The 16,713-nt window shown below is 49.5% G+C and overlaps 1 protein-coding gene across 2 annotated transcripts in view; it reads right to left on the minus strand.

Moving 5' to 3' along the window:
• itgb2 (integrin, beta 2) overlaps positions 1 to 16,713 on the minus strand; it is a 162,793-nt gene that overhangs the window by 92,892 nt on the left and 53,188 nt on the right. For both annotated transcript variants that reach the window (XM_072482001.1, XM_072482007.1), the window contains 2 exons: positions 15,217 to 15,412; positions 12,221 to 12,391 (listed from right to left, as the gene is read on the minus strand). In XM_072482001.1, the coding sequence (XP_072338102.1) occupies positions 12,221 to 12,391; positions 15,217 to 15,412 (367 nt within the window). The remainder of the gene's footprint in view (positions 1 to 12,220; positions 12,392 to 15,216; positions 15,413 to 16,713) is intronic.

Raw genomic sequence — 16,713 nt, forward strand, 5'->3', positions numbered from 1 at the left:
TCCCTGCACTGACTGCTTCTTCCCAGTCCTTCTTACAGTTACCCATCTATCTCCAATCTTTGGTGTAACTAATTCCCTGAAGCTGCTATCTATGACCCCCTCTGCCTCCCGAATGATCCGAAGTTCATCCAACTCCAGCTCCAGTTTCCTAACTTGGTCTTGGAGGAGCTGGAGATGGCTGCACTTCCTGCAGGTAAAATCAGCAGGGACACTAACGGCATCCCTCACCTCAAACATCCTGCAGGAGGAACATTGCACTCCCTTCCCTGCCATCCCTCTAACCTCCAACCAAGATCTGGTTAATAAATAAATACATTTTTTAAAATATATATTATAATAATATGGCACTTACCTCATACCAATGGGTCTTATTATTAGGTTAGAGGAGGAGGGTGGGTGGGAGACACTACACGTGTAGTGTCTCGGGTTTCCTCTTCACCAGAATTTATTGGTTGGGGGGGGGAGGCCTTCCCAGAAGTCCGTGGGTCGAACTTCCGGTTCCTGCCTTACATTATAAAAAAAATAAAAAATAAAACAGAAAAGAAGAACAGAAACGGGACCAGGTAAGTGTTTTTAAAGTAAAAACCTACCTCCCAGAAGTCCCTTGCGCACCGCTCCCGCCGAAATCCAAAGTGCAGCTCCTGCAAAGGTAAGGGTTTTTAAAGTAAAAACTTACCTCCCAGAAGGCCCTTGCACACCGCTCCCGCCGAAATCCAAAGTGACGAAATCTGACCTTATGTTGGAAGGAAGGTCGTTTAACGCAGGGCTAAATAGCTGGCTTTGAAAGCAGACCAAGGCAGGCCAGCAGCACGGTTCAATTCCCGTACCAGCCTCCCGAACAGGTGCCAGAATGTGGTGACTAGGGGCTTTTCACAGCAACTTCACTGAAGCCGACTTGTGACAATAAGCGATTTTCATTTCATTTCATTTCATTGGTGAAGCCACTGAAGGGAGTTGAGCCTAGGATACTACCCTGAGGAGCTCCTGGAGTGATGTCCCGGGAGTAGCTCCTTTCTTAGTACTAAAAATAAAACCTGAGGAAAGCACACTTTTTAAATTGGCCATTAAAACTGGCATTAATTAACTTTAAAGATCTTATTTAGACCTTTTTTCTCCCCTTAGAATTTCATCTGACAACTAGCTCCATCTGTTCATAAGTTCATCAGATAGAGAAGCAGAATTAGGCATTTTGGCCCATCAAGTCTGCTCTGCTATTTGATTGTGGCTGATCTCATCCTAGCCTTAACTCCACTGTCCTGCCCGTTCTCCATAATGGAAAGCAACGGGTCTTGACGGGGTCCCTGGTCATGCACTCAGATCCTGCGTGGACCAACTTGCTGGTGTGTTTGCAGACATCTTCAACCTCTCCCTACTCTGTTCCGAGGTTCCCACCTGCTTCAAGAAGACCATCATCATATTGGTGCCAAAGAAGAATCAGACAACGTGCCTCAACAACTACCGTCCGGTGGCCTTGGCATCGATCATTATGAAGTACTTCGAGAGGTTGGTCATGAGACACATCAACTCCATACTCCAAGAATGCCCTGACTCACTGCAATTCACATATCACCACAACTGGTCCACAGCAAACGCCATCTCACTGGTCCTACACTCACCCCTGGAGCATCTTGACAACAATGACTGCTACGGCAAATTCCTATTTATTGACTACAGCTCCATCTTCAGCATCATAATCCCAACTAAGCTCATATCCAAACTCCAAAACCTAGGATTTGGCTACTCCCTCTGCAACTGGATCCTCGACTTCCTGACCCATAGACCACAATCAGTAAGGATAAACAACAACACCTCCTCCACGATAGTCCTCAATACTGGGGCCCCGCAAGGCTGCGTACTTAGCCTCCTACTATACTCCCTATACACACACGACTGTGTGGCAAAATATGGCTCTAATTCCATCTACAAATTTGCTGATGATGCGACCTTAGTGGGTTGGATCTCAAACAACATTGAGTCAGAGAACAGGAAGGAGATAGAGAACCTAGTCGCATGATGCAAGGAAGGAATGGGAAGGACAAGGAAGGAATGGTAAGGTGAAGGAGCCTTGGGTGACAAGAGAAGTGGAGCTTCTAGTCAAGAGGAAGAAGGAAGCTTATGCAAGGTTCAGGAAGCGACGGCTCTAGAGGCTTACAAGGTAGCCAGGAAAGAACTCAAAAATGGACTGAGGAGAGCTAGAAGGGGGCATGAAAAAGCTCTGGTGGGAAGGATTAGGGAAAACCCCACGGTGTTCTACACGAATGTGAGAAATAAGAGGATGATCAGAGTGAGAGTAGGACCGATCAGGAATAGTGGAGGGAACTTGTGCCTAGAGTCTGAGGACGTAGGGGAGGCCCTCAATGAATATTTTGCTTCAGTATTCATAGAGAGAGGGACTTTGTTGCTTGTGAGAACAGCGTGAACAAGGTTAATAGGCTGGAACAGGTTGATATTAAGAAGGAGGATGTGCTGGAAATGTTGAAAAGCATCAGGATAGATAAGTCCTCTGGGCCAGATGGGATATACCCAAGGTTACTAGGTGAAGCAAGGGAGGAGATTGCTGCGCCATTGGAGATGATCTTTGCATCCTCACTCTCCATTGGAATAGTACCGGATGTTTGGAGGGAGGGGAATGTTGTTCCCCTGTCAAGAAAGGGAATAGGGAAATCCCTGGGAATTACAGACCAGTCAGTCTTATGTCTGTGGTAAGCAAAATACTGGAAAGGATTCTAGGAGATAGGATTTATGATTATTTAGAAAAACATTGTTTGATTAAAGATAGTCAGCACGGCTTTGTGAAGGGCAGGTCATGCCACACAAGCCTCGTTGAATTCTTTGAGGATGTGATGAGACACATTGATGAAGGTCGGCAGTGGATGTGGTGTATATGGATTTCAGTAAGACATTTGATAAGGTTCCCCATGGTAGACTCATTCAGAAAGTCAGGGGGCATGGGTACAGGGAAATTTGGCTGTCTGTATACAGAACTGGCTGACTGAAAGAAGACAGCGAGTGGTAGTGGATGGAAAGTATTCCGCCTGGAGATCGGTGACCAATGGTGTCCTGCATGGATCTGTTCTGGGACCTCTGCTCTTTTTGGTTTTTATAAATGACTTGGATGAGGAAGCGGAAGGGTGGGCTAGTAAATTTGCCGATGACACGAATGTTGGTGGAGTTGTAGATAGTGTCTAGGGCTGTTGCAAGTTACAACAGGACAATGACAGGATGCAGAGCTGGGCTGAGAAGAGGCAGATGGAGTTCAACCTAGACAAATGTGAAGTGATTCAATTTGGAAGGTCGAATTTGAATGCTGAATACAGCAGGGTAAAAGGCAGGATTCTTGGAACAGAGGGATTTTGGGGTCCACGTAGATAGATCCCTCAAAGTTGCCACCAGGTTGATAGGATTGTTAAGAAGGCGTATAGTGTGTTGGCTTTCATTAACAGGGGGATTGAGTTTAAGAGTCGCAAGGTTTTGCTGCAGCTTTATAAAACCCTGGTTAGACCACACTTGGAATATTGTGTCCAGTTCTGGTTGCCTCATTATCGAAAGGATGTGGATGCTTCGGAGAGGATGCAGAGGACATTTACCCAGAATCCTGCGTGGACTGGAGGGCATGTCTTATGAAGAAAGGTTGAGGGAGCTAGGGCTTTTCTCACTGGAGCGAAGAAGGAAGCGAGGTGACTTGATAGAGGTGTACAAGGTGATGAGAGGCATGGATAGTGTGGATAGCCAGAGACTTTTCCCCAGGGTGGAAATGGCTGTCACGAGGGGACATAATTTTAAGGTGATTGGAGGAAGGTATAGGGGAGATGTCAGAGGTAGGTTCTTTACACAGAGAGTGGTGGGTGTGTGGAATGCACTGCCAGTGGAGGTGATGGAGTCAGAGTCATTAGGGACATTTAAGCGACTCTTAGACAGGCACATGGACAGCAGTAAATTGAAAGGGTGTAGGTTATGTTATGTTATGGGCCAGGGATTAGAGAACCCCAAAGTATATCATGGAGTTCACCTGACCCACAACTTTTAATAGATGTGGAATGGGGGGCACTCGGCCCACTCTCCAGGTGTGGTAGAGCAGAAATGGAAAATTATTTTTTAAAGCAAAACAATGTTTATTCTATGAACTCAAGTTAACCTTTGTAAAACATACAGTTAACATTTTAGCAGCCATCAATTCAAAATCAACCCCCAAAGAATACAACTAAGTAATCCTTTAAGCTTTTCTTTTAACATCCATACGACTTAAAACACCTTTTACCAGAAGCACATCAGGTTTAAGTCACTACTGTTATTAGTTTTAAATCACCAGGATCGATTTACAGTCTTTAGATTACAGAGAGAGATTCATTCACCTTCTGGCTGTGACTGCAGCTATCCAGCTCTGAAAACAAAACTAAAACACACCCTGCAGCAAACAGCCTAAAACGAAAGTAAAAAGCTGGCAGACAGCCCAGCTCCACCCACACTCTGACAACACTGATAAACCCATTTATTAAAGGTACAGGTACTCTCACTACAGATATTTATATACACACCCATTTATAAACACCCATTTCTCACATGACAGTTAGGTTGATCTTAGATTAGGATAAGTGGTCGGCATTGTGCTGTACTGTTCTATGTTCTCTATGTTCTATGCAATGACACCAATCTCTCCCTCAACGTCAGCAAAACTAAGGAGCTGGTCATCGACTTCAGGAAGTGAAGTGTCGTACACACCCCTGTCTGCATCAATGGTGCCGAGGTGGAGATGATTGCCAGCTTCAAATTCCGAGGTGTACACATCATCAACCATGTGTCCTAGTCCACCCACATTGATGCGACAACCAAGAAAGCTCAACAACGCATATACGTCCTCAAGAAACTAAGGAAATTTCTGTTTTTTCCGACATCTCGAAGATTGCCACTATTGGGCATGGCTTCACCTTCACCCCCACAATCTTTGACATTGCCTCGGAGAAGACTGTCCAGAACCCAGCAAGCTTGGGACAAGCCCAAAACATGTGGGTGTGGTTGGCCGGGCCCCTCTGGCACCGCTCACATTTGTCCTCCACCTCCGGGAAGAACCTGCTCATTCTGGTTCTGGTCAGGTGCGCTCTGTGCACCAGTTTGAGCTGCATTAGGCTTAGCCTTGCGTAGGAGGAGGTGGAGCTCACCCTGCTCAGTGCTTCACTCCAGAGTCCCCATCCTACCTCCGTCCCCAGTTCATCCTCCCATTTTTGTCTGGTCTCGTCCAGTGGAGTCCGGGCTCTGTCCAGTAGCTGTCCGTATATTTTCCCACATAGCCCCCCCTTCTCGCTGCTTGTGCCTATCAGGTCCTCGAGGAGTGTGTTTTCTGGGGCCCCAGGGTACCCTACTGTCTCTTTGCGGAGGAAGTTTGGATGTGTCTCATTTCCTGTCCTTTTGCTATTTTCCACTTCCTCGGCAGTTCGTCCAGCGTCGCAATTCTGTGCCCTACATAGAAGTCCCCGACCGTCAGTGTGCCCCCGTCCCGCCTCCATCTTCTGAAGGTGGTGGGAAGATGGAAGGAAGGTGGGGAAACGACAAAAGAGTGAAAATAAAAGCAATACACAGCTGAAGCCAATGTTGGGGAGGTGGGGGGGGGGGGGGTTTGTAGGAGGGAGGGACCATAGACCAATCCAGAGGATGGCGAAATCATTAAAGGGTTAACTAAATGAAAGACAAAATAAACCTCTCTGTACAATAAAGTAAATTAATGCGGGTAAGAAAAATGTGATGTTTACATACAATTGTTTATAAATATGAGAAATGCCAATAAAAAGATTTATTAAAAAAGAAACTAAGGAATTTGGCTTGTCCACATTGACTCTTACCAATTTTTACAGATGCACCATAGAAAGCATCCTCTTGGGCTGCATCACAGCCTGGTATGGCAACTGCTCGGCCCAAGACCGTAAGAAACTACAGAGAGTCGTGTACACAGCCCAGTCCATCACACCAACCTGCCTCCCATCCATTGACTCTGTCTACATCTCCCGCTGCCTTGGCAAAGCGGGTAGCATAATCAAAGACCCCTTGCACCCAGGGCATTCTCTCTTCCAATCTCTTCTATCAGGCAGAAGATATAAAAGTCTGAGAACATGCATTAACAGAATCAAAAACAGCTTCTTCCCGCTGCTAGCAGACTCCTGAATGACCCTCTTATGGACTGAACTGATCTCTCCACGCATCTTCTCTACCGAGTAGCACTACACTCCATATACTCACCCAATGTATTTACATTTGTGTATTTATCGTATGTCCTTTGTTTTTCATGTATGGAAAAATCTGTCGGGACTGTATGCCGAACAATACTTTTCACTGTACCTTGGTGTCATGATATTCGGATAAACATCATGGTGCAAACACACATACACACCGATGGGCAGATCAACAGACCAATCAACACACACGCAACATCACAGCCAATCATAGGCAGGGGCACACGCACTATAAAACAGGGAACAACACAGTACCCGCGGATTCCAGCAGGAGACAGCTCAGAGCACAGAGCTCACAGCAAGCCACTCAGACATTCACCATGTGCTGAGTGCTTCTCAAAGATAGTGTTAGGGCTGGGTCCACAGGTTACAGGGTAATGAACGAACCACAGTAACAAGTTTACAGATGTTGTTATTGATAGTAATAAAACAGAGTTGTACCATCTGCAACCGTGTTGGTTCGTCTGTGTTGCAGAGCACCCAACACGACATGGTACCAGGTTTGGAACCCAGCAACTGTGAGACCTACCTACACATCTTCAGGAGTCCGCCATCCGGCGCCATGGACACCATCAGCCCGCCGCAGCCGCTCCAAATCGCTGGAAACCTCGGCATCAACTGGAAGCTGTTTAAACAGCGCTTCCAGTTCTTCCTAGAAACCACAGAAAGGGAGAATGCTTCGGACACCAGGAAAATCGCCCTCCTCCTCTCCACGGCAGGGCAACACGCCATCCACATCTACAACTCCCTGGTGTTCACGGAAGGTGAGGACAAGACGAAGTACAAAACGGTCCTTCTTAAACTCGAGCAACACAGCGTCGAGGTAAATGAGAGCTTCGAGAGGTACCTCTTCCAGCAGCGCCTGCAGGGTAAGGATGAGCCTTTTCAATTTTTCCTAACACACCTCCGAATCCTCGCGCAGTCCTGCGGTTACGAGGCCACCTCCGATTCCATGATTCGGGACCAGATAGTTTTTGGGGTCGCCTCGGGCACCCTACACCAGCAGCTCCTCAAAATTAAAAGCCTCATCCTAGCCACCGCCATCGAAGCCTGCGTCCTCCATGAAAACGCCACCAGCCGCTACTCCCAATTCCAGGCGGCCGAATCGGCACGGCAGGGGTCGTACACGGCCGAATCAGCAATGCAGGGGTCCTACGAGGCCGAGCGGGTCCAGTCGATCGAGTTCCTCCCGGCCCGCGGCCCGGACGAGGGCGGCCATTTTGCGCGCTTTCCGCGGCCTCCCGTGCTTGTACACGCCAAAAGAGATGTCGACGCAGAGGGATGTGACGCACAGGCGCGCTCTACGCAGGACCGAACTGCGCATGCGCGATGGCGCAACGAACGCCATGACGTCACGACGTGCGGCAACTGTGGATCCACACATTTAAAGCGGCAATGTCCAGCAAAGAACCGACAATGCCTCCCTGTGGCAAGATGGGCCACTACGCTGCCTGCTGTCGAGCAGCTCAACCTTCCAACGCTCCCCAATTCCGCCAGCCTCGCAGGGACGTGTGGACCATTCAGCCTCCATACTCCGAGTCATACCCTGACGATATACAGACCGGTGATACAGACGACCGGGAAGCCTTCCGTGTTGCGGTCATCGACAGGAACCGGATGTCCCCAAGCAGGACCCACCAGCCGATGCCAGTGAACATCCGGGTGATGAATGGTGTGCCACCCTAACGGTCAACCGATCACCAATCACATTCCGTTTAGACACTGGTGCCTCCGCCAACCTAATAGCATGGTCAGCCTTCTACGCCTTGAAGGTCAGACCACCAATTCGGCCAGCCCGTTGTAAGATGGTCGACTACAACGGGAAACGTTATCCCGGCCATGGGTTCCTGCCAGCTCCAGGTGATACACAATACATACATGGCCACATTCTCCGAGAGAGTTGGATCATCGAAGGACTCCCTGCTCAGCGCACAGGCATGCAAGGTTCTCCACCTCGTTCAGCGGGTACATGCTCTGTCTCCAGAAGGCACGTCAGACTTCCCGGATGCAGAATTTAGGGCACAGCTTAACTCGCTCCTCGCCCACAATCAAGAGGCATTCGAGGGCATGGGCACACTACCCTTCACGTTCAGAATACGGCTCAAACCGGAAGCCACCCTGGTCATTCACGCACCTCGCAGGGTCCCAGCGCAACTCAAAGACCGCCTCAAGCAGCAGCTGCAGAATCTCCAGGACCAAGGAGTGCTTTCCCGGGTCACGGAGCCCACGCCATGGGTCAGCTCCATGGTGTGCGTTAAAAAGCCTTCTGGCGAACTCCGGATCTGCATCGACCCGAAAGACCTGAACAACAACATCATGAGGGAACACTACCCCATACCCAAACGGGAAGAGATCACGAGCGAAATGGCCCGGGCTAAAATTTTCACAAAGCTTGATGCCTCGAAGGGTTCTTGGCAGATCCAACTGGATCAGCCCAGCAGGAAGCTGTGCACCTTCAACACTCCTTTCGGCAGGTTCTGCTATAACAGAATGCTGTTTGGCATCATCTCGGCATCTGAAGTATTTCACAGAATCATGGAACAGATGATGGAGGACATCGAAGGGGTGCGCGTCTATGTTGACGATGTCATCATCTGGTCCACCACACCACAGGAGCACATCAGTCGTCTCCAGCGTGTCTTTGCGCGGATACGGGAACACGGCCTGCGCCTCAACCGAGCCAAGTGTTCTTTTGGCCAAACTGAGCTAAAGTTTCAGGGGGACCCCATATCCCGGTCAGGAGTGCGTCCGGATACAGACAAGGTGAGCGCCATTACAGCCATGCCGCAGCCGGCAGACAAGAAAGCAGTGCTACGCTTTCTTGGGATGGTCAACTTCCTGGGGAAGTTCATTCCCAACCTTGCCTCCCACACAACGGCTCTTCACCACCTAGTGAAGAAGACCACGGAGTTCCAGTGGCTGCCCGCACACCAGAAGGAATCGGAGGAGCTCAAAATTAAGCTCACCACAGCCCCGGTATTGGCGTTCTTCGACACCTCTCGTGATATGAAGATCTCGACTGATGCCAGCCAGTCCGGCATTGGGGCGGTACTCCTGCAATGGGACGACACTGCATCATGGGCCCCGGTCACCTATGCCTCGCGGGCCATGACCCCCACAGAACAGCGCTACGCGCAGATCGAGAAGGAATGCCTGAGTTTGTTAACCAGCATAGATAAGTTCCACGACCACGTGTATTGTCTCCCTCAGTTCACCGTGGAAACCGACCATCGCCCCCTGGTCAGCATCATACAAAAGGACCTGAATGAGATGACCCCTCGCCTCCAGCGCATTCTGCTCAAGCTCCGGAGGTACGACTTCCAATTGGTCTGCACCCCGGGAAAGGACCTCATCATCGTGGATGCCCTATTCAGAGCAGTAAGCACACCGCCTGATTCGGAGGGGTTCGGCTGCCAAGTCGAAGCACATGTGGCCTTCACATCGGCCAACCTGCCAGCTGATGATTCAAGTCTGGCCCTTATTCGACGGGAGACTGTGGCTGACCCCCTTCTACAACGTGTGATGTGCCACATGACGGGAGGCTGGCTCACAGGACAGTGCCCACAATTCTACAATGTCCGGGGCGACTTGGCCGTCATTGACGGTGTCCTCCTAAAGTTGGACCGGATTGTGATTCCACACAGCATGCACAAGCTGGTCCTCGACCAACTGCACGAAGGCCATCTAGGGGTTGAGAGGTGCAGGCGGAGGGCCCGAGAAGCTGTATACTGGCCGGGCATCAGCGACGACATTGCCAACATGGTGCTCAACTGTCCCACCTGCCAAAGGTTTCAGCCGGCGCAACCCCCTGAGACGCTTCAGCCCCATGAGTTGGTGATGTCCTCCTGGGCGAAGGTGGGTGTGGACCTTTTCATGCGCTTGGCAGGGACTACATCATCATCATAAATTACTTGTCGAATTATCCAGAGGTCATACGCCTGCACAATTTGACATCGTCCGCTGTCATCAGGGCATGCAAAGAAACATTCGCTCGCCATGGCATTCCGATTACTGTCATGTCTGACAATGTGCCCTGTTTTGCCAGCCAGGAATGGTCTTCCTTTGCTGCTTCGTATGGCTTCACACACGTGACGTCCAGCCCTCTGCATCCCCAGTCAAATGGCAAGGTGGAAAAGGGCATTCATATCGTCAAGCGGCTCCTCTGCAAGGCTCCTGATGCCGGATCGGAATTCTGCTTAGACCTGTTGGCCTATCGCTCGGCCCCACTAGCCACTGGCCTCTCACCAGCCCAGCTGTTGATGGGTCGCACCCTCAGGACCACTGTGCCATCCATTCTTGTTCCTACACCCGACTATGCTCCAGTACTGCAAAGGATGCGACAGCAGCGTGCTCAGCAGAAGGTGGCACATGACACTCGGGCAACTGATCTTCCTGCCTTGGCGCCTGGAGACAATGTCCGCATCCACCTACCAGAGGGTGGCTGGTCGGCAACTGCCTAAGTTCTCCGACACGTGGCTCCCCGCTCGTTCCTGGTTCGCATGCCTGATGGCTCCATTCGCCGGCGCAATCGCCGGGCTCTTCGCCTGCTTCCGCGCTCGCTACGTGATCATACACCGGTGCCACGCCCTCCTGTTGTTCCTGATGTCGACTTTGTGAGCTTCCTGCCACCATGCCCATTCCTCTGTCACCTGTGGCCAAGCCCATTCCTCAGCCGGTGGATCCTGACCCACCCTTGAGGCGGTCAACCCAAATTCGTTGCCCACCTACTAGGCTGGACTTATGAGCCTGTTTGAACATTGGACTCACTAAAGTATTATGCCACAATGTTAATATGTTTCTCTTTTTGTCGTTACAGGAGTTTGTTTTGATGCTTGATGTTTACACTTGTTTTGTTTATGGTACAACCTCGTTGCTATGTTGCACCTGACACCTTCCTATGTATATAGTTTAGCCTCATGTACATGTTGTTGATATTGCACACACACATTTAGCTGCACTCTGTACACATCTATATTTATTAACACATAGGCACATAGTCTTGCAAAAAAGGGGGGATGTCATGATATTCAGATAAACATCATGGTGCAAACACACATACACACTGATGGACAGATCAACGGACCAATTAACACACATGCAACATCACAGCCAATCACAGGCAGGGGCACACGCACCATAAAACGGGGAACAACACAGTTCCCGCGGATTCCAGCAGGAGACAGCTCAGGGCACACAGGTCACAGCAAGCCACTCACCATGTGCTGAGTGCCTCTCAAAGATAGTGTTAGGTCTGGGTCCACAGGATAAAGGGTAATGAACGAACCACAGTAACAAGTTTACAGATGTTGTTATTGTTAGTAATAAAACAGAGTTGTACCGTCTGCAACCGTGTTGGTTCGTCTGTGTTGCAGAGCACCCAACGCGACACTTGGTACACTGACAATAAATCTAAATCTAAATAACCCTTTAACCCATTACCAATTAAAAATCTGTCTTCCTTTCCCTCTTCCTTAAATTTACTCTGTCAGGGCGGCATGTGGCACAGTGGTTAGAATTGCTGCCGACGGCGCTGAGGACCCGGTTCCGAATCTCGGCCCTGGGTCACTGTCCGTGTGGAGTTTGCACATTCTCCCCGTGTCTGCGTGGGTTTCACCCCCATAACCCAAAGATGTGCAAGGTAGGTAGATTGGCCAGGCTAAATTGCCCCTTAATTGGGCAAAAATAAATAATTGGGTGCTCTGAACATTTTTTTTTTTTTAATTTACTCACTGTCCCAGCATCCACCTCACTCTGGGGTAGCGAGTTCCACAGATTCACAAAACTTGGGAGAAGTAGTTTAAAAAAATAAATTGTTCTTGTTAAATAAATTATGGCTTCACTCTCTTCCCTGAGATAGTAAAACACAACATTTTGTTGTAGCAGAGATCTGACTTGACCACTTCCAGACTATGGTTAACAATACCCAAATTTTTAAGTTGTCTGACCACAAGCCTTATTAATCGACAACAAGCAATATGGGAAGTGATGGATGGGCTCACCAATTTTGATCGATTTTGTGATACGACTCAGCGCTTGAAGAAGCTGCCCTCCCAGGTTCTTCACATTCGCCAGATCGTCTTTCATGGAGTAGGACAGGTCCATGAGGTAGTACATGTCAACAGGGTAACCCTCCGCACGCTTAAACTTCACCTGAATCTTCTGTGGACGGCCTGAAACATAAGGCAATATAATTGATAAAGTGTCAGAAACAAAACTGCAACTTACCCTTTATCTTCAAGTCAAATATAAAGTTTTTCATGTATTGTTGTTTTAATGTCATTGTCCGAACAATCAATAGAATCACTACAGTGCAGAAAGAGGTAATTCGAGTCTGCACCATCTCTCCAAAAGAGCACCCTAATCTCGGCCCAATTCCCACCCTCTCCCTGTAACCCACCTAACCTTTGGACAGCATGGCCAGTGCACCGAACCTGCACATCTTTGGACTGTGGGAGAAACTGGAGCACCCGGAGGAAACACACACAGCCACGGGGAGAACGGGCAAACTCCACACAGACAGTCAACCGAGGCTGGAATTGAACCCGGGTCCCTGGTGCTATGAAGCAGCAGTGTTAACCACTGTGCCACCATGCCGTCCCCAAGTCCAAAGTGAGATTAAAAATGTGTCATATGCTTTATTGATCTTGATAATCTGACCTTCCACTAAGGCTGTGATCATCTGCTCATCTCCAAAAGCACCTTCCTGACAAGTTGTTGGCAGCCTTCCGATCCGTCACACAATTGTTTCACACCTTGGTGGTCAACTCCACATTGAACTCCATCTAGTGTGACTCAGGAGCCCCACTCTGGCACGAGGGGTCTTTGTTGCAGCTGAAGACAGGGAGCTGAGACGGTGCACGATTCGCTGGCCTCAGTTTGCCCTGGCCGTCTTATCAACCAGCTGAACCTTTCATTTCTGCTCACCTCTTCCAGTGCCTTTCCAAACAGTCAGTCGCCGGTGGCAACTGTCTCCAGGTTGTCCATGCTTATGTTTGCCATCTTCATATCTCATTTAATTTCTGTGCGGCACATAGCACAGTGGTTAGCACTGTTGTTTCACAGCGCCGGGGTCCCAGATTCGATTCCTGGCTTGGGTCACTGTCTGTGAGGAATCTGCACATTCTCCCCAATTCTGTGTGGGTTTCCTCCGGGTGCTCCGGTTTCCTCCCACAAGTCCAGAAAGACGTGCTTGTGAGGTGAATTGGACATTCTGAATTCTCCCTCTGTGTACCCGAACAGGTGCCTGAGTGTGGCGACTCGGGGCTTTTCACAGTAACTTCACTGTAGTGTTAAGCCTACTTTTGAGTTGGCAGCCTTACAATTCATGTGAGGATGTTTTTAGCCTTGGCGGTCAACTTTGTGTTAAGTATGGGATGGTGTGGCTCAGGAGAGCCGCTCTGGCATGGGGAATCTTTGTCATAGTTGCTGCAGACGAGGACATTGGGCTGGGAAGGTGGTATGACTCGCGAGCCTCCCTTTTCTCTGGGTCTGAGCTTTTCATTTCTGCTTGGCTCTTCCAAAGTCCTTCCAAACAGTCAGCCTCCAGAGGCCCTCAGTGACTGTCTTTCAATAGCCTGACTGAGGTGAGTCTGGCTGGAGAAATAAGCACGTGGCAGATTCTCAATGTGCAGAGGATGATCTCATCATGGGAATTCTAGTAGCAGACAAGCATGTGCATCATGTCAGGAAAGACGATTCTGATCAAAGATGAGTGCGTGCATCCAGAATGAATAGCTGGGTGCCTTAATCAGACCCACCACAAGTATGTGCATTAATAGAAGCTGATCTAACTAGGGTTTGGTTCACCAGCTTGCAGACAGTGAGTGAACTGAATTTCCTGTGAACACCCAGCTGAGTGGTCTGGAGGCAACCAAAGGGAGGGAGTAACTGAAGCGTAACGAGAAACAGCAAACACAATTCACTGCGGAGAAGTGTGATATCGGGCAAGCTAGCACAAGAAAACATGAAAATATCGACATCATGGAATGCTTGCATGTTAAATTTAATTAACCTCTCCTTTGCCCATCCACCCAGACGCTGCACAATTTCAGCTTTATTTATTTTCTTCTTCTGCTCCCTCAGCAACACAGCACAGCCTCATCAAAACTCAGACTATGAAAGGTACTGGGTCCGGTTTCAGCTCCTTGTAAGGGAACGCATTTTTAAAAATAAATTTAGAGTATCCAATTTTTTTTCTTCTTCCAATTAAGGGGCAATTTAGCGTGGCCAATCCACCGACCCTGCACATCTTTGGGTTGCGCAGGTGAGATCCACGTAGACAGGGAGAGAATGTGCAAACTCCACACGGACAGCGAGCTGGGACCGGGATCAAACCCAGGTCATCGGCGCCATGAGGCAGCAGTGCTAACCACTGCACCACCATGCCATCCTGGGATTGCATTTTGAACAAATTAAAATTTCACCCAGTTTTTACGAACAGCACAAAAAAAAGCAAGAGGCTGGCAACCAGCCATCGCCCTCCACATTGGCCTTTTCCTGTTCCTTGGTTTCATTCAGATTCCTTGAAGGATATATGAAGCAATATGATAAATATAAACATTTGAAACTTGTTCATATTTTGACTTGTTGGCTTTTGTTTTACATATTCTTTCATGGGATGTGAGTGCATTTGGCTGGGCCAGCATTTTTTGTCCATCCCTGATTGCCCCTTGAACTAAGTGTTTCGCTCAGCCACTTTGTCAACCACATTGCTGTGGGTCTGAAATCACATGTAGGCCAGTCTGGGTAAAGGCAGCAGATTTCCTTCTCTGAAGGGCAATGGTGAACCAGATGGTTTTTTTATGACAATCAATGATAGTTGCAGGTCACTGTTATATGACTATTATTAATTGAATTTAAATTCCACCAAGCTGCCATGGTGGGATTTGAACCTGTGTCCCCAGCACTGGTCTGGGCCTCTGGATTACTAGTCCGGTGACTTTACCACTCCACCATCATCTCCCCATATGATACAGTTCGCAACATGAGCATTTACCTCGTCGAAGATAAAGTTTAACTTTCTGCGGTTTTATCTGTATCACATTAGCTCCTGAATTCACGAGTGGTTTGTTCACTTTCAACTCCATGTTATTTGATGGATTGATTATGTCTGCTTGTATGCAACCTCTCTTTTTCAGGGTGTCCTCAGAATCACAGCGTGCAGAATTTGGTTCTCCAGCCTTGGTGAAGTTCTGTACAGGAAATAAAAGCATACATAATCCAGAAAACAACAACAGCACAACATTCAGCAATACTCTCTGCCTGCCCTTGAGCCCAGAGAGGCAGTACATTTGCATAGGCTTCCGACAGTGCACCAAGAGGGGCTGCTGGATTGAAGGAGGGGCTACAACGGCAAATCAATCAGATTTTCAGCAAGGTTAGAGGTCGCAGGTCTGCCAGCAGCCGCCAGGAGAGAAACAAGGAGCGGGATTCTCCGCCCCCCCGCCGGGTCGGAGAATCGCCGGGGGTCAGCATAAATCCTGCCCCCGCCGTCCTTCAAATTCTCATGCCCCCCCAAAATCAGCCCGGCATGAGTCGCGCCGCCCGCCTCGGAGAATGGCAGGGACCAGCGTGACTCAATGGGCCCCGGGGCTCCCCGAATTCTCAGGCCCGCGATGGCCCGAAGTCCCGCCCGTTCTTTACCAGTCCCGCCGGCATAAATTGATGTAGGTCCCTTACCAGCGGGACCTGGTGGCGCGGGCGGCCTCCGGGATTCTTGGGGAGGCGCGGGGGGATCTGGCCCCGGGAGATGCCCCCACGGTGGCCTGGCCCGCGATCGGGGCCCACCGATTCGCGCGTGGGCCTGTGCCATGGGGGCACTCTATCCTTCCGCACCGGAGGCTGTACTGGTCCGCCATTCCCAGTGCAGAAGTGAATCCCTCAGCACACGCTGGCGCTCCCGCACATGCGCCAACTTGTGCTGGCTGGCGGAGGCCCTTCGCCGCCAGTTGGCATGGCGCCAAGCCCCTTTCCTGCCGGCCGGCAGGGCGCAAACCACTTCGGGGCGGGCCGAGCCCCTGAAGGCGCGGAGGACTCCGCTCCTTTGGGGCGGCCCGACGCCGGAGTGGTTCACGCCCTCCGTCCCGCCGGGACCTCCCGCCCCGCCGGGTAGGGAAGAATCCCGCCCCATGGTTAATGTTTTGAGTTCTTTAACTTTTTGATAGAACTGAAAGTATTTTTAGCACATTTTTTGTGAGGTGGAATATGGTCCCATTCCTGAGGTAGAAATGGGCACTTTGTTGTGGAACAGCAGATTTTACCAGCCTGCATATTCCTCCAGCTTTTTATCAGTGGTGTTTACAACCCAACATAAGCAGAATAGAGAAGGATGATTGTCAGATTGCGACTGTACATATTTCTGTCTGTTCGTTATTGTTTCTCATTCAAAAAGTAATCTGAACTGCTTTTGACTCTCATTTTTACTTCAGACCGATTACCTCAACCTGCAAGAGAATTATCAGTCCAATTCCACACTAACAGAAGGGCTGGGCAC

Source organism: Scyliorhinus torazame, chromosome 2 (assembly GCF_047496885.1).
Source record: "Scyliorhinus torazame isolate Kashiwa2021f chromosome 2, sScyTor2.1, whole genome shotgun sequence".
NCBI lineage: Eukaryota > Metazoa > Chordata > Chondrichthyes > Carcharhiniformes > Scyliorhinidae > Scyliorhinus > Scyliorhinus torazame.